The following is a 24,022-nucleotide window of genomic DNA, read 5'->3' on the forward strand; positions in this document are numbered from 1 at the left end:
TGAAGGGGCCTCTCTGGGCTGGGGCTTGGCATGTCACAGCCACTCAACAGGTGTCTGTCAAATTGAAATCCACTGTCATAAAGCCCAAGGCAGGCTTTATTCCAGTTCTAATCACTGATTCCAGGCAAATACTACAGCACTTTGGAGTAAGGGCTGTACTGCACACAGTGCTGTTCTCAGAGGCTAAGATGCCCCAGAGACATTAGCTGAGGTGAAATCACCAAGCCCCTTCTTTTCGTTTATGCAGAACGGCACACAGTGTGACTGGTGGTCCGGGGTGGTGGTCAAGGCTGTGGGCCTGCCGAAGGCCACCCCGTCCAAGTCCCAACTCAGGTGTACCATTTAAGCATCAGGATATTAAGCTCTTGTTGTCAGCTAAGTATGAGAACAAGATTTTTTTTTCCCCAAATGCTGATTTCTCTCCCTTCTCAAGTGACTTGATTTTGTTAATTTAACCAACAGTGGAAATGACTTGATGCAACAGGATGCAGATGCTCCCAAGGCATTAAGCATCACCAGAGAGACTACAAGGCACACTCCTGAGTCCTCTCTACTCATCTCATGATGAGGGCTTAGAAGTGTGCTCGCCCTTTCCATTTTAAGCAACAGGAAGGCACTGACGATGAGACTGGAGTTTCCCTTAAAGGAGCAGACATCTGATAAAGAGGGCAAACTTGTGAAGTATTTCCAAACATACATTTCCCACTCGAATCTCTCTCTGGAGAAAGATGCGTCAGTGGACCTCAGGCATTTGGGGGTGTGAGGATGGATTAATGAATATGGTGAAGTCACCCCAAAGCAGTGTCCAACCTGTAGAACTGGAATTCACATTTTGTGTTGGAGCCCGCCAACTTATCAATTTGGAAGGAAAAGTTCCTATTTGATGGTCTCCTTCCTCCCCATGGGGGACACAGTAGCATGTTGGATTATGGGAAGATCAGCAACATCACGAAATTCAAACTCACGTTGTGGTAAAGTCATGGGCGAGCTGGCACGGACCCAGTATGATTTGCCAGTCTACTGCCTTATATTAAATGGGATTTTGAAATAAGGGAATCTACATGTTTTAATCCTCTGCAACCCAACACCTTCCCATGGCATTTAGGACCGGCTCAGGGGGCAATCCATCCCACAATTTAGGAGATCAATGGGATAATGGTACTGAAAGCAACTTAGCAGTTTAAGGTCGCCACTGGATGGGAAAGAGCTTGATTCAATGCTGGAAGACATCTTTCCTGGTTGTCAGCAATATGCCTGATGGGCTCTGGAGAAACCAACTTCCCCTGCCTCTTTCTTTCCAAGCACAGACTGAATCAAAAAGGGCCCAAGAGGAAAGGATTCTCAAGATCCCAGAACAAAGGGAAGTGTGGATTTCACAGGGGAAGGATAGTCACTTTTTAAACCAAAGTCTCTGTATCCTAAAAAGGCAGGAAATTCTATGTTTAAATTCTGATTCTGTCTCTTGAGTAAATCATTTAATCTCAGGAGCCCCAGCATCTTCATTTGTAAACAGCCCTTCCTCAGTGATCTCACAGGATTTTCGGGACAAGCCTCCCACACTGGCTCACGCTCGTCTCTTGGTCTTCCTGTCCCACTGGCCTCCCCTGGTGCGCACTGGTGCCCTCCACCTCTTCCCAGGAAAGTTATTTGCTTTCATTTTACCCAGCTGTATTTTTCTGACATTTCACTGTGCTTTGAGCCTGTCTCCTGGACAAGAGCGTAACTGTGTAAGGGCAGGGTCCTGGCGTGTGAAATCTGGGGCAGCTCCAGCCCCTGGTTGGTTTTGTTCACTGCTGCATCCCTGGTGCCCAGAGCAGGGCCTAGCACATAGGAGCTCAAACAACTGCTGAACGGATGCAGATCACTGGGACTACATGTGTGCATGAGCTAAGTGCTCAAGCACTATACAAATACAAGCTAAAGAAAACCTCACTTGAAATTTAGGGGCCATATCTTAAATTTGTCTACATAGTCCAGCTGGGTTTTGATGTTTTTCTTTATCATCATTATTATTACTAGTCTAACAACAACAACAAAAAATGCAATTGCCTGTTTGCAAATCTAGGCCATACTTTATGTGGGAGCCAGTAAGGAAAGAGTCCCCCCAAATACTAGGTCTACTGACAGTTCCTTACACATATTTTAAGCAAGTTAAGTCAGACTTTGAGGACACCCACCAGACAGATGGCCGTATATTCCACCCCAGAACTGACAATCTGGATCTGAAGGCCTTTCAGGGCTTCCATTAAAGGAAGTGTTAGTTGCTCAGTTGTGTCCAACTCCTTGCGACCCCAAGGACTGTAGCCTGCCAGGCTCTTCTGTCCATGGAGTTCTCCGGGCAAGAATACTGGAGTGGGTTGCCATTTCCTTCTCCAGGGAATCTTCCCGACCCAGGGATCAAACCCAGGTTTCCTGCACTGCAGGTGGATTCTTTCCGTCTGAGTCACCAGGGAAGCTCCATTAACTAAACCATGACCATAGTTTAAGCCTGTGTTTTCTCTGTAATCCATTTAAGGGACTAGAGCTAGCTCACCTAGATCCTTCCTTAACAACTAACATGAATTATCAGGGCCACTTAGAATGTGCCTTCCATCCACACTTTCCTATGGATTGTGAGGGAGAAGTTTTTTCTTCCAGATCACTTTCTTGTATTAGGGCCGGAACTGAAAACATGTCTTTGGGAAGCATGAGAGCTCTGAAAGTTCTTGTTGGTGCCTTTGCTTCAAAAGCAGAACCCTGATGGATTGCTCTGATTGTGCTGGAGGGCTATTCTCTGGCACGCTGTATATTTACCACCGTACTCCACTAAACAGTCCCCAAAGGCCCTTCCATCGCTGAAGGGAGCAAGGCAGTTGGAGACATTTTTTAAAAAGTTTTAAAATAAAATAGAAGGATAAATAGGCTTGAAGCCATTCTATTCCACATGGGTGGCAATAACCACCAGCTGTCACAGGGAAACAGCAGATGTAATTGATAAAACAATTGAAAACTCTTGTGGATCCATCATCAATAAAGTTAACACCCAAAAAGTCAATGAAAGGGTTCAAAGTAGAACTGGAGAAGCTCCCCAGGCCCACCAATAATTAAATCACTGAACTACACACAAGCATAATTTTTTAATGCAGATTAAAGAGGAGGATCAGCTGGGCAACGTGCTTTGCTGGGTGAGGCTGGGGCACCATATGGTGCTTATGAAACTGTCATTAGCCGAGGTGGCAGTGGTGAATGGGGGAGGAGAGGGGCAGGGGCGAGCAGAACACAGACCAGCGTTATTCTGAAGGAAAAAGCAGGATGTACCATTTATCCATAACAAGGAAAGAATGAAATTTCTACCCAGATGGAGCAGGGAATGGATGGTAATATTATTCATTACCACAGTTTAGCATTAAATGTGCAACACCTCCTCTAATTTATTGATGGACTGTTTAAGACGGGTGTTAACCTGTTTGTCTTGTCTTATAATTGAATTCAGTCTCCAGGCTACAGAAATTTGAGAAGTTCATCCTTTCTCAATCAATATGCTCCCCTTCAGTGACCCATTTCAAGACAGCTTCATAAAAAATAATGTATTTTGTTTTAATAAATTTAAACACTATGACAGCTGCTCAATTTTTATTGGGTGTTTTTTTTTTTTTCCCTTCAGACGTCTCTTTGCTGCCGAGTGAAGCCATGCTCACAATCAATAGTAATTGATTAATCAGCATCCCCTTTGAACAAAGGTGCTAATCAGTTTTTGATTAGTTCATCAAACCAGATGCAAAGGCAGCCCAGCCCCTGCCTGATGGATCATCAGGGTTCTACTTGACTTATGGCTTCCGTGCAATGTGTGACTGCAGTGTTCCTGGATAGGGAGGGGGGAACAACGTAATTATTAATTTAACCGAATTATTATGAACACAAACAGTTGTTGGTTTATTGCTCCCGACTCAGGGGTGATTGATAGAGCTGCAGCAAGGCTGCATCTGACTTGGTGCAGAGCTGAGAGACCCAGAGTAGTCTTTAATTGATGATGCTGGAGGAAGGGGTAATGGCTGCTTTAGTCCCATTTTCCTAAGGAGGAGAAAAATGACTTCTGCGTATCTGAGTGATCCTTGTCTGGCTGATATGCCAAGAGGGATCAGGGCCAAGGAGAACTCAGTCCCTTCTTAGGATCCTTGAGACGATCCAATTGCCACTGTGTCACAGGGCTGTTTTATTTAGGGTCAGGGTCAGAAATGAGTGGACTACTTACACTCAGCATGATATTCTAAGCAGGGAGAGGACTCATCTACTCTCACTTCAAAAAAAAAAGATCAGGCTAACGTTTTTGCAACTTCTCTAAATCCATCACAAATGGGAGGCAAAAATAAAACACTGCTTTGATGGCCAGCTATCTTTCTAATCTTCTATTTATTTATCTATCTAAATTCCTTGGGATTTGGAATTTATTTATTCACCCAACAAGCATCAGTTGAGAGCTTACATAGTCTACACCCTGACAACAGGTGTACAGCAGTGAACGAAACTGATATGGCCTCCTAGAGCTTCCACTCTGTGGGAAAATCCAACAGTTCAAGTTCAAACTGGGACACGCTACATAGCAGAAAAATAAAGGCATCCTTGAGGCTTCACAGCACAGAGGAGGCAATATATCCATTGACTGTGAAAGACCGTGGTACTATCTCATTCTCTCACTGGATAAGTAAGACCTGTAGTTAAAGCCACATCTCAACAACCAACTATTCCAGGGAGCTGCAGTGAAATCTCTCCAAGAAGGGCAACATGGAACCCTTGTTTCCAAATGGCTAGAGTCAGCATCTACGGTCCTATGCCTTGGTTTCTCCTAATGAGGAAGGGCCCTTCCTTACAGACTTATTAAGAAGCAACTGATCAAAATGTTTCAGAAGCTGTAGCTGGTTGGCAGTGAAGTACCAGGACATCATGGGAGATCATATAATTGTTTAGCTCTGACCATTTTAAATCTCCTTCCCCTCCTTTTTAGGATATGCTTCTTCTTCTGGATTAGTAACACCTAAATCCTAGAATCAAGCATGAAACCTACTTTTGCAAGAGCTCAGTGTGCTGTGAAAAAGGTCTGAGGTGGATAATTAGTTTACATCATGGTGTGTGACAAAACAATTACCCCCCTCCCTTCCTTTCTTCCCCTCCCTGCCCCCTCCTAAGATTAACTATGACCTGGCTTTTCTAGTATATTCCACAGAAGGGGATGATCAATATGAGCTTTTTTTTTTTTTTAAATAAAGATCTTGTCTCATAATCCAACATCCTTAAAAAGCTTTGAAATGCAACAAATTTTCATGAACCATTATATACTTAGAACATAAAAACTATTTTAAGCCACTGAACACAGTGGCTTTAGCGCAATCCCAAAGATGATTTGACCTCTACTGCTTTACAGAGTCAGCCCCCAATCTGAAATATACATGCAATATACAATCAGAGAAATACACAGGGAAGAGAGGTGGGTGGGGAGGAAGAAAGTGTTAATAAAAATCTGTTCTTTCTTTAGTCTCAAAACCCACAGTTTTGAATTAACTGCTCAGTGATCCAAATGGCCATGTTGTGGAAATGGACGGAGGGCCCACAGGTTGGACACTGCAGAGCCTTTTACCTAATAACTAGCCCTTACCTGAGAGGTCCTCACTGTCCAGTTCTTCTGCGGAATTGGGCAACTGAGTAAGGCCTTACAAGTAAAAACAAATCGTTTTTCTTTTCATTCCTCAAGGGACATAAACAAAACACTTAAAAACTGAGGATGAATTTCTTAAAAAATTAAAAAAAAAAAAAAACATGAGCCAAATCTCTTGCCATCTCTCTCTCTTTTGGAGAGCTTAAATGTATTAATCCATAAGTACATTTCTCCAATCATTTCATTTTGTTATGGATACGCAATCGAGGCAGAAAGATTCCTCAGTCTCCACTTTCAAAGCACATGAAACATGAAGGTGAATGTTTCAAATCACTCATTCATAACAGCATGCAGAAAGAAAAAAAATAAAGCCTGATTGTTCGCTGTCGATGCTCTGATAGAGCTCTTAAATACAAATATATTTAGATGTTACATACTGATGTATGTAAGTTTTAGTTCACATTTTACTATAAATTGAAATTCCTGGCCAAGACTGACAAACACAGTTCATTATCAGTTGATGATGATCTTGGATCATTTATTTCAAAATGGTGCGGCATCTGCTAACTGCAGATTGCAGGTTATGCTTTCATCAGAAAATCTGATTTGCAAAATATTTTTCAAAAAGAGATTTAAAAAACCAGTGGTATTCCTGGAACAAAAAAAAAGTAACCCTCAAAGCTGAAAAAGCAGTTAGGTCAGGAGATAATCAACTGGAGCCTGAAATGCCTGTATCTGAGTTAGCACCAATGCTGGCCAGCTGGGACAGCTCTCAGCTAGCTGTGTTTGGAAGGGAAAGAGGTGAAGGTAGAAACAGATAAACCATAGGGGGCTTAGCGAGTAGATGGCCTCCCTTTCCTCTTGCTGTATTTGCCGGCTACTCCCTTTAATGAAGTTAAAAGCACCACAAAATATTAGGCAATCAAGGGGGCCTTTACTTGTTTCTCCCTGTTTAGCTCAAAGTCATGTCTGGTTTGAGCAGACCTGCTCCAGGTCCCCTTGTCTGCACAATAATTGGCTAATATTTCTCCAATGAGATTTGTCACTTTTGAAGATACCTGTGGACCTGTTAAACTGGAATGAGGGGCGTGCTTTTTTTTTTTTTCCCCCATCTTTCTCTTTTCTTATGGTCAAGCACAAAATATACTCAGTAAGTATTTGCTGAATTAATGATTTGGGAGTAATGCTCAGTGAACTGCCAGCAAGAGCATAATAGCAACTAAAACAAATGCTCTAGAAATAAGCAATGTCAAACTGATCACATGATTCAAAAGGTCCCAAATCAACAGAAACACTTATGTAGAAATGGACAGTAAAAGCTTGGATTTTGTAAGTTGTTTTATAAAGAAACCAAATGAATATTGATAGCTCAGTCATGTCTGACTCCTTGCGACCCCATGGACTATATAGTCCATGCAATTCTCCAGGCCAGAATACTGGAGTGGGTTGCTGTAGATCCAGGGGATCTTCCCAATCCAGGGATTGAACCAGGGTCTACTGCATGCAGGCAGATTCTTTACCAACTGAGCTATCAGGGAAGCCCCTTTATAAAGAAGCCAAATGAAAATTGATAGTTAGGTTGGTGCTGTGAAAGAGTCACATGAGCTCCTGAAGAATTTCTATCATGACCCTTGGGTGCCAATATTCAAGGACATGTGCCAATTAAACATGGGAGGATTCAAAATTCATGGATGTTCCCAAACTATGCATTTAGGCAACCATGGGAAAGCAATGAGTAATGCAATAAATTACAGAGGCAACTGAGTAGGGATGTTATGCACTGGTTCTGAAATCTGATTGGTTGAAAGTGTTCCCATTTCTAATTGGCTTTATTCATTGTATAAAGACGGATGAACACAATTATTTGAATAATTGTTATAAATGGGCAACATAAAGAACTTCTTTGTAGTTAATTATGAATTTGCAGTTCTCAGGAGGCTAATCCCTCACTTTTACGTGGCCCAATGAATATCAAAGCATTCTACATACGTGCCTGGCACCCACTGAACCATATTAAACGAGGATGTTTCAAGTAGGCAGCTCGACTGCTGAAGGCTTGTTTCCCTGGGGAGGGCATTAGAAAGCTAATTTTACAAAATAAAGACAAATATGTTTATGAAATATCATTGATATGCAAAGTTTCCCATTAAAAAGTGACAGACAGTTTATACACACCTCATTAAAGATGAAACTGTCATTTTTAATGGCATAAACTTTAAAATATACCAAATCATCTGGAATCTACTGCTCATATTACATCTGAAAGTGGGAAGCCATTTAGGTTACTGGTGTTAAATTTATTTTTGCACGACTATTGTTCATTTTATGAAACTATAGTGCTCCTCCATAGCTGGCTAATTTCAGAATAAATATAATTAGGAAGAGTTTACTGAAGCACTGAGTGTACACGTAAAGACAAGCAAAATTTACCTCCTAAAATTGCTTTGGCTTAGGTAGTTTTCTTTCATGATAAAAATTATACAGCTCTCATTTTCTCAAAGAAAAAGACAAAGATGCATTTTATGAGGCAGAGAATAGTCTTCAAAAGGAAACTCCGCCATTTAACAATAAGTGGGAAATTACTTCTGAGTTTTGCTCTTATCACTTGTTGAAACCTTTCCTCGTCACTTCAATTAAAATGTATTCAACACATTTCTCTAAACTTCGTTAAACAAATGAAAGTTTACTTTTGGTCCACATGGAATTTTCTTTTGAGCAATTAATAAAATCCTGAGGTGCAAACATGATGATTTAATGCATGAGACTCATCTCCTCCACAGACAGGAATCTCACTTCTTTGTGATGCGATTATGGGCTGCCTGTCCCATGCTTTTCTGCAGACACTGCTTCTGCTATTGGGATAGCTCCTCCTCCTTTCTAGCAGAAATCACTGGCTTCTAAAACTGGTATGAATGGCATGGCAATTTTAAACCAGGTTAAGGAAAACTTCAAAAATTAGAAACAGCAAGAAATCCTAGAGATATTTAAATAAATTCAAGGTCAAGTGAAATCTGAATCTTTGGGGTTGAGCTCATCAGGGTTTCCCCCCTTTTTTTTCCTGAAACTTCCAAAACAGAATGATCAAATAAAACCTCTAGGAAACAAACAACTTCCCACTGGCCCTAGTATTATTCCCATTATGAAAAAGTAGGCGATGGTCTCTCTCTTACCTAAGCAGCACACATCTGATCACTTGGCCATATTATGGAATCTGTTACTTCCATCACCAGCCATTAAGAGTTCAGACGCCCCCGGTTGTTTTATTCTAAAAGCTCAGTCAGTCATCCTGTTCTTCCTGCTTTGTCAGCTTTTCTGGAGAGTTTTCCCCTTCATCCCATTAGCAGAAATTTGGTTCACGCCGTTAAACAGTAGCATATTGTTTGCAAACTGCATAGCAAGGCTGAAACACAATCTTCAGGTCCTGCAGCCATTCGTAAATCGTTAGCTTGGTTCTTGAGTAGAACACACATGTCTGCAGAGTCCCTTGACTGAATGACAGCCTTCGAATGCCATTGTTGTGCACTCAAACAGAGAGATGTGCAGAGGGGTGCATACACAGGTGGCGGACATAGAGGTTGTAATAATGCGCACTGCTGGCTATTGCTCCTTAAAAACGGGCTTCAGAATTTCCCCACAATTGAACAGAAAGATAAGAAATTTCATGTGATTTTAGACTTCCATCACGGCTTGCGCTACTTATAAAATAAGTCAGAGAAAGAGAGATTTGTGGGGTAGTTACCTAAGGGCAGTGGTCTAGGAGAAGAGCATGGATCTGGCACAGGGCAAACATTTTGGAACCAAAACTGAAAATGAAAAATTATGTCAGAGGGGTTCCCGGTGTGAGTCTCGCTACACTTGCAAACTGAATTAAAAAACTAGTTACCTCCTTTGGGGTTATAAATCATGAGACCATCAGCCTCTCATGTATTAAGAGGTGGAAAGCAAAAGGACAGGTAGCCTTGAAAAAAAAAAAAAACAGCAGGGGGGTAGAGAGAGAAAGAGAAAGACAGAGAGAGAACCCCACACCCAGAGGAAGCCAGCTGACCGCAGTGCAGCAAGAGCACAAGCGCTATTCCAGACCGTGGGCATGCTGTCACCCGGAGCCTCACAAGAGGGAGGCGGGTGGGGAGAGGGGCACACAGGGCGCACACAACAAGGCACAAGACACTTAGGGAGCAGCGCCCACGGGGGACACACAGACAGAGACCATCACACACCCCCGCACGGCAAGGGCCAGAGGAACGACGACACCGTCCGTGCTCACATCACTCATGCATTTCTGCCATCAATTTCAGACCATACGCTACCAGGATTTGGCAGAGTGTTTTTTTTTTTTTTTTGGCATTGCTCAACATGCACACATGACACAGGATTCTTCCTGTCCAGGCCTTAAGGATGAGCTCCAAAAACACAAATGCTCAAGATCCTTCTTCAAAGAAGATCCCTTCAGTCACCCTAGGCTAGGAATCCCATTCTTACACTCACATTTATCTTTACTATCAATTAGATCCTTAAAGAAACACTGTGGCCGATTGTTGTTTGGTTTCTTTTTGGAGAAAATCCATTTGCTTTTGAATCATGCCCATGCACTTCTAACCTTCCAATACATGCTTATTTCAATCAGATATTGGTAAGAACAAAAGGTCAACATACATCAACAACTGATATACTTCATACGTACTCTAGCAACACAAGCTTGAATAAAACATTTTAATGAGTCTTCAAAGGGAAAGTATTTTGTAAAAAAAATTTTTTTTTCCTTTTTAGAAAGGAGAAATATGGAAGGAAATCCACTATGAAAACTTTAGGACCAGTACAATGGTCACAACTGGCTGATCTAATATGTCTTGTCATTTAAGTTGCCAAGTTATCAAACCACATTTTTCTAGGCCCAGATTCCCAACACAAACACCTCAAGATAAGTCTCGAGTGAATCTTAGTCACATGGGCTTACCGATAAATCACTTCAATAAAACCAGTTCTATATCCTCATCTCCTTGGAAATCTGGTCCCTTGCTTTGTAACTTCATCACATTCTATTACCTTTTCTATCCTGGCAACTGACCTGGAAGACTTTTTTCCCCTCTGTCAAGTCAAATTCTAGATACTACTTTGGCTTTCATTTAAGCTTTCTGCTGTGGGCTGGAGAGTATGCTGTGTAAAAGTGGTAGGATCCCTTTGTGAGGATGCTATGAGGGTTTTAGATAAGTTGGGGCATGTATTTATAAATGCGTTTTATAGGAATCAACCTGGATTTTCACGTCTCTCCTCTTGCTGTTAAGGAATCATATATGTACATATATATAGATATATATACACACATATTCTTCTTATTTCCTTTTTTTCTCCCCGAATTTCTTGGCTCAAGGTATGCTTCTCATGCACTGCTGGTCAACAGCATACTGCCTGAGATATTGCTGGCTTGAACACTATCCCTGAACTAGTAAGAAAGTGCTTGCTTCTCACGGTACACAGGCATCTCTTGTTTCCTGTCACAGGAATGTGAGTTCTATTCCAAGTGTCTCTTTATTATACCCTCAAAAGAGATCACCTTCACTTTCTCTTTCTCCATAGAGAAATATATGATCATATGGAGAAAGAAAAAGTGAAGGTGATCTTTTTTTGATCCTATTAGTATCCTAAAATCAGGACTGGCCTCAAAGTTAATTTCTCATTTTTCAGGTCAAGGGACATATTTTTTACCTTGATTATCCCACCCAACTCCAGGACCTAAAACTATTTGAGTCATATAAGTACACAAATTTTATTAAAGGGACCTAGAAAACAGAACTCTGGAGTCTTAGGAGATAAATGATCAATATTTCTTCAAAAGAACTCACAGACTTCAGGAATCTTATGGTTACATTTGACCCTGGAGTTAATTATTGAAAGCTCAGAACTTAAAGCATCCTAAAAAGAATAGAATAAAATCTCTTGAACTACATTAAAATAGCCTTAAAGCTCTGAGAATAATCGATACAAGTCAGGAAGTGCTCAATTAATGATGAAACCTACAAATAACCAAGCTTAATGGAGTGCGATGCCTAAGATGTAGCAGGCACTATGGGGCATTACCTTGGAAAGTGGAAGTTTTATACCTAATTGATTTCTCATGATTGTTGGTGTTTCTGGCCCTTTAACTAATTTTATGAACTTTTGCCTATATGCCAATAACAGAAAAGGGTGGGGAGAGGTGGATTAGGGCCTGAAAGGGTATTACCCCATACCCACCTTTGTTCTGCTTTCTTAGAATTTCTAATCAGAAGGTCCAGGTATGGAGGTGGTCTGCCAAGTGCCAAGCCCTGACCTTCAAGGCCCGCTTACACAGGTTTTGCCGTGTAAGGTCTAACCGGTAAGGTCTAAATGTAGGTCTATTTAAGAAGGTCAGTCGTGCTTGGAAGAGCTGTTTCTCTAAAAGTTGAATGAACAACATAGGCTTGGCTGATCACTTTTTGTCATTTAAATGATAGATTTCAACTCTGCCACAGTATGCAAAGTGATTTAAGTAGGCCCTTTACCAAATAATTCCCTTGGATTCAGTTATTAAAATTCAGCCTACTTTTGACTAACATATCTTTCTCCAAAGCACAATATCAGCAGGGTGAGATTTGAGCTAAGTAATAAAGCAATATACAGATGAAACACGATTCTCATTTTTGAAAAGGAGAGACATAGAAAAGTGAATAGACCGCTTTCAACCTAGGAAGTCAGAGGAGAAATTGGGGAAAGGATTCCCTGATACCTGCTCCTGAGCTTCACTTACTCGATTTTAATCCACTTTTGGCTGAAATCATAATGAGTTTGTTCTTTTAGTATTCTGTCTACAAGATACCTCCCCACAAATATCTTTTTCAAGTCTCAGTTAATGCTGTTGAAATGTATGTATGGTATCTTTCTTAGTCTGGAGATGTTTTCTGCCAAATGTATAAACTTATATGCACACATGGAGATTAAGCGCAAGTGGTCATGGAGGTAAATACAATTGGGAGTATAATTAAAGAACAAAGTTCTTCCTCATTCCTATGTCATGCATTGAAACAGTAATCTTTTGCCCTGATCTGTCCTACAAATGACTCCTCTTCAAGATGTACCTGGGACTCTCTAGCCTATAAATGAAGAAAGCAACTGGGCCTTTAATTCAGATGCTGTGATTTTAAGGCAAATATTAGTTCTTTTTCTGGAGTCCCTTATGTTTCAGGGTCTGGTGGCATTGTAGAAATAAGGGCTGCATGCAGCTAAAACTTCCTCTAACCCAGCTAGCCAGCGTGGAGGTGGCCTCATCTCAGACTGTAACCATTGGCCGCTGAACTTTCAACAGAAATGACAAGACTTGACATCCTTTCAAGCCTCACAAATTAGAGTACATTTATGAGATCAGTCTACTCGGAACACAGTTTCCCTTGAAGACTACATTGCTCTTTTTCCCAGGCTTGCCTTGCCGCTCAGCAGTGCTGAGAAAGTAGATAAACAGTAATGTGGTACCAACCGTGAACTGCTGGTTCTGTCGTCGCCGTGGTGTCTACAGACGGGAACAGAGGATTGGAGGAAGGGAAGAAACAGGAGGAACGGCATGCAAAAAAAGGGAAAATGGAAAAAAATGGAACAGATAATATATGAGCAAGCTTTCAAAGAACATCGCGTGACAAGCAATAATAAATGAAAAGCCAAAAGCATTTGAAGTGAGTTGCACTGTTTTAAGACATGCCTTCAGCTCAAAGCTGCGAGCCAGTGAGGATAACAGTAAATTCTTTGGTTTTGGGGGCTTGCCAGGACACATCTATTTGCTAGTCAAGAGTCAGGGGAACATGCAAAGTGATGAGAAACACCAGTGCAAACTCAGTGACTGGTGGATGGCTCTGAACGTATCAAGGCTCAGGACTGCGACACAAATGCTCAGTTGAGAGGCTGGCTAAACAACAGATTCATACATTCAAACATTGCCTTTGTTTTAACCCAACCCACCCGGGCACTTGGGCTTTACAACTCCCAATCAGGCGTCACTGAGTCGATTCCATGTTTACGATCCTTTTACAACTCATAGGCAGATGCCTGCAGATGAATACAGGGGTTCAAGTTTTTCATCCAGTGTGTTACTTCAGCAGAGTTCAGCTGGAAAGTTCAGTTAACTTGGAGGCCATGGGGATGAACATGTTAGAGGTTTTCGGACTGGTGTTTATACACACACACACACACACACACATACACACACAGAGACACTCACCACTCACCCAGCCTTCACTCTGCAGATCTTACTGTGTTACACTCTTAAGAGCAGAAGTCTGGTATGGAAACAACCAGGTCCACATAACTTGTGAAACGCCACTTCTCATCATGTGACATTCCCAAAGTGAAAGCATCCAGTCGTCCAGACCCATGATCCAGAACCACTTTCACTGCTGTGAGCTGCCAGGAGTCCTGCCTCCAGGGTGAATTAGGAGATGGCACGTGATGCTTTTTCACTGCCAGACGCACTTGCTGTGGGAGAGACCGTGGTCTGTCTCTTTCTTCTTCTATTTCTAATGCTGTTCAAGCTTTCTCCTTCAAAACCTTTCAGGCTTCCAAATCAGGCCTGCTGTATTGGCTCCTCTTCATGGAAAATTCCCCAAGGGGCTCCAGAAATTTCCTTTCTCATTTTGGCTACAGGGGAAGTGGGATAAATATCTAACAAAATGCATGGTGACATTCTTTTTCCAAAGTCATGTTAACACCACTCTTCTAGCCAACTTCATTCCACCGTCAACCCGTCTGCCTGGGTTTTAACGTTCAGTTCCACCTCTCAAGGGGTCTCCCTCCATGGTTCCCTTCTGGCCAGACCAGTGGTGACACCCACACACAGGCTGGTCATGTTGAGGGGAAGTGGGATTTGGGGTTAACACTGTTGAGTAGTTATCTGTACTTTTTTTTTTTTTTAAATCATGCAGCTGGTAATTATTTTCATGAGTTTAAGAGACTCCAAAAGACTCTTTCGGACTTGACACAGGCAATGTTTAAATGCACCATAATGCCAAATATGACTTTGTTTTTGGTCCAAGGAGCCTGGTGCTTCTGATTTATAAATATGACACATGAATTCACACTGGTGTTCCCCTTCATTGGCATGCCCTCCTCAGAATCCTAAACCATCAAAAAATTAGAGCCCTTCTAAGGAGTCAGAATTAACTACACGTCTGAGAGGCCATTGCAGCTTAATATAACTTATAGCTGAGTTTCTGAAGATCAGATGAAGGAAAGAAAAACATAAACCACATCAGAACGCAATACTTACTGACAAGTCTGTATGCATAAAATAGCAGTTAAAAAACAATCCTGAAAATTGTACAGTTGAAACATCTCTACATCAGATGCTCACGACACATCTCCTTACTTGAAACATCCAAATCAACGTTAGTTTGCGGTGCTTTTAAAGGAGGGGCAAAATCAAATGCACATTTGCATAGAAACTCTTAAATGCAAGTTTACACATTTTATGGCTAGACACTGGTTCTCTTCCAAAATTTTTTTTAAAAAAGCAATAAACATTTTGGTTCACTATTTTTGTAGCAGCATTCTAATATGCTTTATTTTCACCAGTTAAATCATCACTATAAAATGAAAGAAAGGGATTGGGGTAAAACCTAAGGGTCCTCAAAAATGACGTTTTAGCATTAACAGATGACTTGTAGGAAGACAAGTGACTGTCTTCCTACATCACAACATCATGTTGGCTTTATGACAAGATCAAATGAACAGAAGCTGGTTGTACACTACTCTGTGGGTACCAGAGGATAAACAAAAGAAGTTCACAGTGCCGCTTGCCTCCCTGGTCTGGGGATGCAAAATCCATCAATTGCACCCAACAGGGAAGAGAAAGGGAAGTTGAGAAGGAAAACACACAGTTCTAATACAGTTAAAAGCAAGCACGTGTTCAAGTAAACAACACAGTTACTGCAGCTGGGAGTGGCAGAAACCAGGGATCAGCAACGGAGCAGAGACCGCAGCAGACACACAGGCTGGCTACAAAGTTGAGACCGAGATGGAGGGTATACTGCGGGAGTTGCTGATTCCATTTCTCTAAGAGCATCTGGTGTGGTATCTGAACAGAGGCTATTTCAAGTAAAGAACGAAAAAAAAAAAAAACCCTTTAGAAGTGACTTTGTGCTCTCCACAGGACAGCACTGTGACAGAATCTAATTCTCCTTCATAATTGCATTACGACTTCACGCAGAAACCACAGACACCCTGGCTCTGAAGTGAGTGTGGCTCTGTGCAGTAGGATTTATTAAGGTATTGTAATCAGAAGGCTGGAGAGATGTGCTAGCCCACCCCTGTGAATCAACTTGTGGGGTCACTATATTGTTTTACAACATTCTAAGCATACAGGCAAGACGCAAACAGTAACTTTCCAGTAGAAGATAACATAGGCTGTAATTAACTTGAAAAATGAGAGTGCCTAATTGCCCTAACGGAGGCTTTCTTCAAACTTCATTCTGTGGCTGTCTTTAAAAAATAATCTTTGCACTAAGCCTAGGAGAAAAATAGGTCACAGAAAGTTGAGGTGGACTTAATGGTGGTACAGGGCTATGAAATTAAAAAGGCCTTGTTGAGCTATTGTCTCTATTTTAATTTTAATTACAATGAGGGAGAAATTTATTGTACATTTATTTTATATGGTCAAGAAAAGACAATCCCACATTCTTGCAAAGCCAGTAAGTGTGTATGGTCTTAATAGTCACTCCCTAGCTGTTTTATGAGTATAATTAAACAAGGTAACCAAGGGCAGGGCCTGGATTGCTGTTTGAAAGATGAACATTTCGCTAAATATCGACTTTCAGTCTCCCAGCCATACAAACAGTTTATGGAACTCTACCTTGAATAAATTAAACATCACCTATATTTCACGTGACAGTATATTTTCAAAAATCAAAAGGCTCGGACGATATGTCAGATTAGAGACTCTAGCTGTTTAACCAAGAAGCAAAAAAAAAAAAAAAAAAAATCCCCAAAACAAAACCCACCAAAAAATGTGTGTGAGGCAGCTGGACACTATTTAGTTGAAACAGTCATGTGTAAGCTCCACTGTGGCACATTCTAATCCTTTCATATGGATTCTCTCCAACTTAGAATTGTTCATTGAGTGTGACAGACTGGGGGTTTAAAACTAATCCATAAATTAGTCTGTGGTCTCAAACACAACGGGTGCCATAAATGAAAATGAAAATCCAAGAACAAAATTAAATTTACAACCTTAAATACTTTTTCTTCTCCAATTGCTCTGTGGTGCTCCTGCTTTACAATACCCAGATTCACTGCAAGGCTGACTTTTGGGGGGGGGCAGGGAGGGGTGGGTGCAGGGTATGCATTAAAAAATGCACAGGGTAATAACCCAGAGAACCCAATCTGCTCGAAAGCAGAGCTTAATTGTAAAGAATTTAAATTCTGCCATTTTGATTGTCATAAGCTTAGATGAAAGCATGCTAAGCAGTCCAGACATATTTTAATACACTTTCCCTTGGTTTATTTTCTTAACTAAAGTCAATAAGGAGCCAGTGGGTTTTCTTAATTGAATTCCCCTTCGGTTTGTGTTATGGAACTGCTTTAAATCTAGATGCCGGGGCAGGCGAGGAATTCCCCTGACAATTTTATTCTCACAGTTGTGCCGCACTAGCCAATATATATTATACTTTTTTTCCCCCTTTTCTTTCTTTTTGACATACTTGAAATCTATTGAAAGCAAACATATATGCTGAAAAATTAAACTTTGAAATTTATTTTCTACCCATTTCTCAGTTAATTTTCTTCCCATCTATGTTAAGTTTTAATTAAACTCCCATTTCTCAGGGATGGGCGAAGCAGATAGGAATGAAGCTAACAGTCCCGAGTATGAGACTCATGAGAAGCTCCCTTCCATCTTCACGTTGCCTCTCCTCTGAGGGGAGAGACTGACCCACAAGAAGCTCCCTTCCGTCTTCACGTCGCCTCTCCTCTGAGGGGAGAGACTGTGCACCAAGGATCTGAAAGAAGGGGACTAGGTTTGGTTTTTCCTTTGGTTAATTTCAAGTTTTGTGAAAACCTTCTTCAGAATTGTTCACACGTGCTGCTATGCCCCTGAGATCTTTGCACTGGCAAACCAGATGTTCTGAAAACAATAGGAATCTGTACCGTGGTTTCACTTAACAAGGAGAACAATTCCTCTCCCACGGTGTATGTCAGTGCTGGGTGGGAGGAGTGGCAGACAGGGGTGAGGCACGGTGACAGGAGAAGAGAGGGACATAGGAGGCTGAGGGTGGACAGTGGGGAGCAGCTCCAGAAGTAGCAGCTGATACTCCTCTCCGGGTAGATACTCCCAGGGCTGGGTCCTTCCTGCCAAGTCCTACATTTCCCAACACTGAGATAACTCCAACTTTCTAATTCTAAGTAACCTGTATTTAAAGTGAGATGATTTTTTTTTTGCACTGTTGTGCATCAGTCTGCAGTATGAAAACATGTCACCTCCTTCTCTCTTGGATTCTTTTTCAACAAGGAACATAAGAGTATGGATGATGACAGAAATGATGATTAGAAGCATTAGAAAAATTCTCACTTCCTATCCCTCATCCCCTTTAAAAAAAAAAAAATGCAGAATCCGGTGCCCTTCACCACTAATCTCTTCCATTCTCTCGTAAGTCAATATGGGTCAAAACCAGTTGGCTATTGACGGTATCTGTAATAAGCTTATCAGCAGCAGTAAAATAAAAATGGGCACACTTGAGACAGTATGGAAAAACAATGGTCAATGCACTTAGGGGGCAAAAACCTAAAAAGGGAGCTCATTGCAACAAAGATGGCTCCTGAGTGTCGGCTAGTGCCCTAGTAATAGTCTTGTCACCAGACATACTGGCACATATATCAATAACATTTGATAAGTATTCAGTAAATGATGAATGAAAAACAGTCTTAATGGAGTAGATACAAACTCAAGAAAAAAGGCAATTTAGTAAACATTCTAGGATGAGAGATGAGTATCTCCTAGCAACAATGGTTTAGTATATACCCAGGATATAAACACACACGAGACATGCACACATGCTGAAGATAGATGCTTGACGTAAAGTTAGGTCTTCATGCTTAATTTCCAAAATGCCATCCTTTCGTATCCACTTTCTATCCATTCCCTGATGGCACAGACCGAATTCTACTTCTGTGATGATCTTGTCAATCTTCTGCATCAGCCCTAAGCGCACAGTATCTCTTGCTATTGAGTTCCAGTGGGTATAATCTATTCCCTCAGCTATATATATTTCAAGGGGTTCCAGGAATTTACTGTCTCCATGGGTGTTAGCACACCGCTATACATATTATGGGTCCTTGATATTTGGTGACTGAATGCCTTATGAGCATTACCCTTGACATCACGCAAATGTCAACAGCAGAGTGTAGGGATCATGAAGGTAGGATCCTGGAGAACACACAGCTCAATGTGGAGCAAAGCTCTGTAGTCAGTCTTAAGACAGGTGTACTTCTTTCCTTTGCATTTAGGAAGCTAAAAACATGTGCCAGGGTGTTGAGTTTCCCCAATTTGGCATCTTCTACAAATATCCCCAAAGGATAAAGGCTGCTCTCACCTCCTTTATTTATGTGATCTGACCCACAATACACACAGAAAAGCTTACGAACAGGAGACTATGAAAGCCAAAATAATAGTGCGAGCCTGGGGGACATACTTTCTCCAAGGTATATTGAATACTGGGTGCTCAGATGCCAATAAGAAAATCCGTGCTGTTTTCTTTTCCAAGAAATACAAAATATTTAATTGGATATGTACTTTCAAAAAGAGAAAAACTCATTTAGAAATGACCTACTTCATTCTTATGAAGGATTTTTAAATGTGTTTCAGATTTTGGCCCTATAGCTATTCATTTCTTATTCTAAGGTGATTTTAATTTTTTAATTTATGACAGTTGCATGTAGAAGTGTGACCTACAGGTTGAACTCCTCCCAGCCTGAATTTTATATTTAGGCTGCTAAGGGTGTTTAAAACTGAGTGCTGACTATTTTCTATGGTACTTTTCTCATCAAGCATCTAACCCAGGGCACAACCAAGCAGATCCAATACAATATCCACATTAACTATGGAAGGAAACACAGAATATTTCCCTAAGGTGACTGACCCAACTGGCAGACAGGGGCAGAACTATACCCAAACACAAAACAGGTATTTTTATGTACGTTTGATATACAAAATCAGCCAATTTCAAAGAAAGCTCAAAACAAAACAAAACAATGCTCCCGCCTCTATGGTGATAGATTTTTCTTTGACTCTGGTTTCTGAAAGGAATCTCCATGGAGGACTGTTAGCATGGGTAATGGTTGGCTGTCTCTGTATTTTAGAAGAGGATGCCAGGGACAATTTAAATTATGCAGTTTGCACTTTTATATTATAGCGTGTATCTTCCATGAATGAAACCACACAGACTTGATGTAAAAAGAAAAAAAAAAAAAAAAAATAAGTGGGGGCCTGCCAGTAGCAATAGTCAAAACAGAAATATGTGGTTAGAAGATCAATATACACGAAAGAGAACAGAGACACCAGAGAATCTTATGGGACATCACAGGAGGCTCTGTGTGGCTCCCATCCCAACTCCATCCCTCAAATGGCTTCTTATTTAGAAAAAGATTCTAACGGTGGGTGAATAGTTACAAAGCCACAACAATGCTCATATGGCTAACTGACATCAAGTCATCCTTTCAGGACTCTAGAGCCTTCAAAGATCTTCCAAAGATGAGGCTACCTTTAGATGTGGCCTTTGCATGTAAGTCGGGAGAGCTTCCCCACGCAGAATGCATGTGAGGCAGGGATGCCCTGCTCCTCCACCCACCTATGATTCTGGGTGGGGAGCAGCAAGTTAGGCTGTCGTTGCTGAATAGCTAAGTCATATCTGTCTCTTTCGCGATCCCATGGACTGTAGCTTACCAGGCTCCTCTGTCCATGGGATTGCCCATGGCAAGAATACTGGGGTGGGTTGCCATTTCCTTCTCTAGGGGATCTTCCTGACCCAAGGATCGAACTTGTTTCTCTTGTATTGGCAGGTGGGTTCTTTACCACCAAGCCATATGGGAAGCCCCAGGTTGGGCTCACAATTCCTCTTTTACCAGGACCTCCAGAATGAAGTGCTAACATGTTTTGAGGGAGTCAGGTGACTGAGAACTCATGAAGGCCTGCCTCCCTAACAAGGGGAACAATTCGATTATTCCGGTTGTGGAAGATAAAAGACAATGCTGGAACACTTCCTTTCAGAGACATCAGAAATCATCTATGACCTTTCGAGTTTAAAAACATTTTTTCGACTGCATTTGTACAATTTGGTTGTAATGAAACTCTGACCTAGGGAATGTGTTTCAGTCATTGCATTTGCCTGGGAGAAAAGAAATAAGATGCCTGTTGGCTTCCTCTTCCTTTTTTTTTTTTTTAAGCCAACGCTTTATGTTACTGTCACTAGATTTAGCTGTTGAAGCTTTTAAGGCTAATGGTTAGCTGTAATGTACCAAATAGTACAAGAAAGAAGAGGAGTAGAAATTAATTTAGCTCTCCATTTGTCAAGATTCAGTCTGGAAGATTTTTTAGGAACCAATCTAAATCTAGGGGATGGCCTGGACCTTTAAAATGGGACATGGAATCATTCGGCTCTGTAACCTTTAATCTGTTTGAAGAAAGGAGCAAATGTTAAATTCCACAAGTACACTTTCTGGGTAAGATAAATATATATAACACTGCTTGTTAAGACATAGCAAGCCTGTGAGATCACATCCATTAAGGCAACGGATTCTCCAGTGTTGTTTTAGAGGCAATTTTACTTTAACGACTCTTGGGTGTGCCACTGAGAAATCAGGGCATTCATCACCACAAGTGCATTTTGTGTGTAGAGAGGGTTCAGCTAGGAACATCAAGAGGCCAAAAGTGCATCTATATCATCTTTCGTGACCTTGAGCTGAGAGGCCAGGAGACGAGAAGGAGGAGCAGAGAAGTCCCTATAAAGGTACCTGTGATGTGGCCAGAAACATAGCATTGCTTGTTTTTAAAATTTCCTCTTAAATGGAGTCTCTGTGGTTGGAACTGTGATAACAGCGAGTTGTAGCTGTTTCAGGACCGGCGATGAGCTTCAGTCTGGACTGAAGGATTAGGAGTGTGATTGAAGCGCCTCTGCCGAGTTGCTGAAATTGACGGTGAGAGGGGAGGAGGTGAGGGGCTGTTAAGAAGGGTCTTTAAAACAAATAAAAATAGGCTAAGCTAGTGAGAGGCCACCCACAAATGAAAAGTACTGGCTCCACACTAAGGAGAAATGTGGCGCTTATGCTGTAAACTTGACTGGTTACCTAGATGGAACCTTCTACAAGGAGAGGTAATCAAGGTGGGCTCATACCTGGGCAACTTCTGTAAAGAAAAAAGACCATCGATGGGTTTTCCCAGTGGATTCACACAGGCAGGGCAGTGGCGAGTGGGCTGATGTAATTTACAATGACATTCAAAGGATCATTCATAGGAAAATTCATGAAAACCTGGGAACAGGAGCTAAAGCTTGATTGGCTCACTACTGGGATGAGAGGTAAGAAATCATGAAAGGCAAACACCTGGTCCATCGCATGGAGAGACGTTAGCATGGTTGCTCTAGAAATCAGAGTCAGGAAGGAGTGTCTTTGCTGTCCTTATTAACGATACAGAAAGTGGGAGGAATCTATTTGCTCTACTGATAAACAGAGTTTACTTAAGAAGCAGAAGAAACTAACAGAAAGCTAAAAAGGGAAATACACACAGATAAGAATTTAGGAAGCAGCCTGGCTGGAGCTGAGTTTAGAGCGAGACACAAACACCAATTGATGGATTTTCAGAAGCTTTTCAATTAAGGGCACACACTGATGTTTTCACAGACACCATTCGGAACCATCCTCACTAGCGGCTTATTTCAAAGTTCTCTGTTCCACTGTAATACTTAAGAAAGGTGAAGAAAACTGAAATTAGACCATCTACTGTTATATTTCATAAACTGATGAGGCCTCCTCTTTCACTGACCACTTAGAATTTTCATTTTGTCTATCTCACCGAGTCCTCTGAAAACTGAAAACATCTCCAGAAAGTTAATGTGAAGGATGTTTGTCATATCTAGGGTGGTAAGGAGGCTAAAGATGAGTATACTATTCAGCGATTTTAAAGAAGTCCAGTGATAGGATTGTACACCAGAGCACATGGTTCAAAGATGGAGTGCAAAAGTTAATTTTTAAAGAGATTTTTTTTTTTTTTTGGGTCTCATAGAATAATTACTTTTCCGTGTTTCTGGGGCAGGTACCTGTCGACAGCAGGTAGGTGCAGCCTTATGTAAGGAAATCTTGCAAAACTAGCTGACATGGTAAGGCTATAACCTTTCCCACTCTGGTTGGCAGAGAAAACTCCAAGCCTCCCAGACAAGCAACATCAAGCATTGAGAGCAGCTAAGGACCAGGAAAAAGGGACTGGAAGGCACACCTCCCCTCTCAGTGATGGTCAGAAATAGGAGACAGTGTAACTTTTTGAATAAGTTTCAGAGAGTCCAAAGAGCTAAACCACAGAGTGATAACTGCTGTGGCTGCCTCTCGCACTCCTCCAGTGTTTAACAGAGGGCAGTGAAGGGTACAGGAGTGCCCAGCGGGGAAAGGACGGTGGGTCCCCAGGCGACACAGTCTCAGCAGGTATTCTCTGGGACAAAAAGGATGATGCATTTAGGAACATGGCCCACACGGGCATGGTAAAGGGTGGGTATTTTCTTTCACGTGGATTAAGATGAAATTAAGACGAGGAGAGGATCCAAAGCCAGGATACTTACCATTTTGCCAACCGTGGCTAAACACAAGCTATCCAGCCTCTAAGAGCTAGGCTGCCATTTTCCCTAGCATTTTGCTTTGCATGGTGATGCTTAAAAGAGAATTCTGCAAAATAGCTGATCCTACTGTTAAATTGCTTGGATGTTAAAGATTTTTCTGAGGTCCTTAAGATTCAACTTGAGAACATAGTATGTAATGTCTTTCAAATTACCAAATGAAGGAATACTTCAATTCCAAGGATCCAAAGAGACCTTTTAAGGCTTCTTTTTTTTATACATACCAGAAAGACAATATACATTCAGGACATTTTCAATGGCAATGAAGGTACCGTACCTGTGATGATGGTGAGGATGGTGGTGGTGGTGGTGGTGGTGGTGGAGGTTGTTGTGGGAGGAGGGATAGTTGTGGGGGGATCTGGATAAAAAAAAAAGGAAAATCAAACCCACAATGCTGAACACAACAATGACCAGTAACGACAAAACAAAGGCATGAAGACACTGAGGTGTTTGTTTGATGACTTTCCTCTTTAAAACTCAAAATCCCCATCCCCCCACAAAGATTTATGTCTTCTACTCATATCCCAAA

At 41.4% G+C, this 24,022-nt stretch overlaps 1 protein-coding gene across 13 annotated transcripts in view; it reads right to left on the reverse strand.

The window, feature by feature from the left end:
• CADM1 (cell adhesion molecule 1) overlaps window positions 1-24,022 on the reverse strand; it is a 352,286-nt gene that overhangs the window by 11,888 nt on the left and 316,376 nt on the right. For 3 of the 13 annotated variants that reach the window (XM_061440376.1, XM_061440379.1, XM_061440386.1), the window contains 3 exons: window positions 23,771-23,851; window positions 13,116-13,148; window positions 5,630-5,683 (listed from right to left, as the gene is read on the reverse strand). The exons of 2 other annotated variants lie outside the window; for them this stretch is intronic. In XM_061440376.1, the coding sequence (XP_061296360.1) occupies window positions 5,630-5,683; window positions 13,116-13,148; window positions 23,771-23,851 (168 nt within the window). The remainder of the gene's footprint in view (window positions 1-5,629; window positions 5,684-13,115; window positions 13,149-23,770; window positions 23,852-24,022) is intronic. 8 more of the 13 variants (XM_061440378.1, XM_061440383.1, XM_061440377.1 and 5 more) reach the window with 4 other exon arrangements.

Source organism: Bos javanicus, chromosome 15 (assembly GCF_032452875.1).
Source record: "Bos javanicus breed banteng chromosome 15, ARS-OSU_banteng_1.0, whole genome shotgun sequence".
Taxonomy (NCBI): domain Eukaryota; kingdom Metazoa; phylum Chordata; class Mammalia; order Artiodactyla; family Bovidae; genus Bos; species Bos javanicus.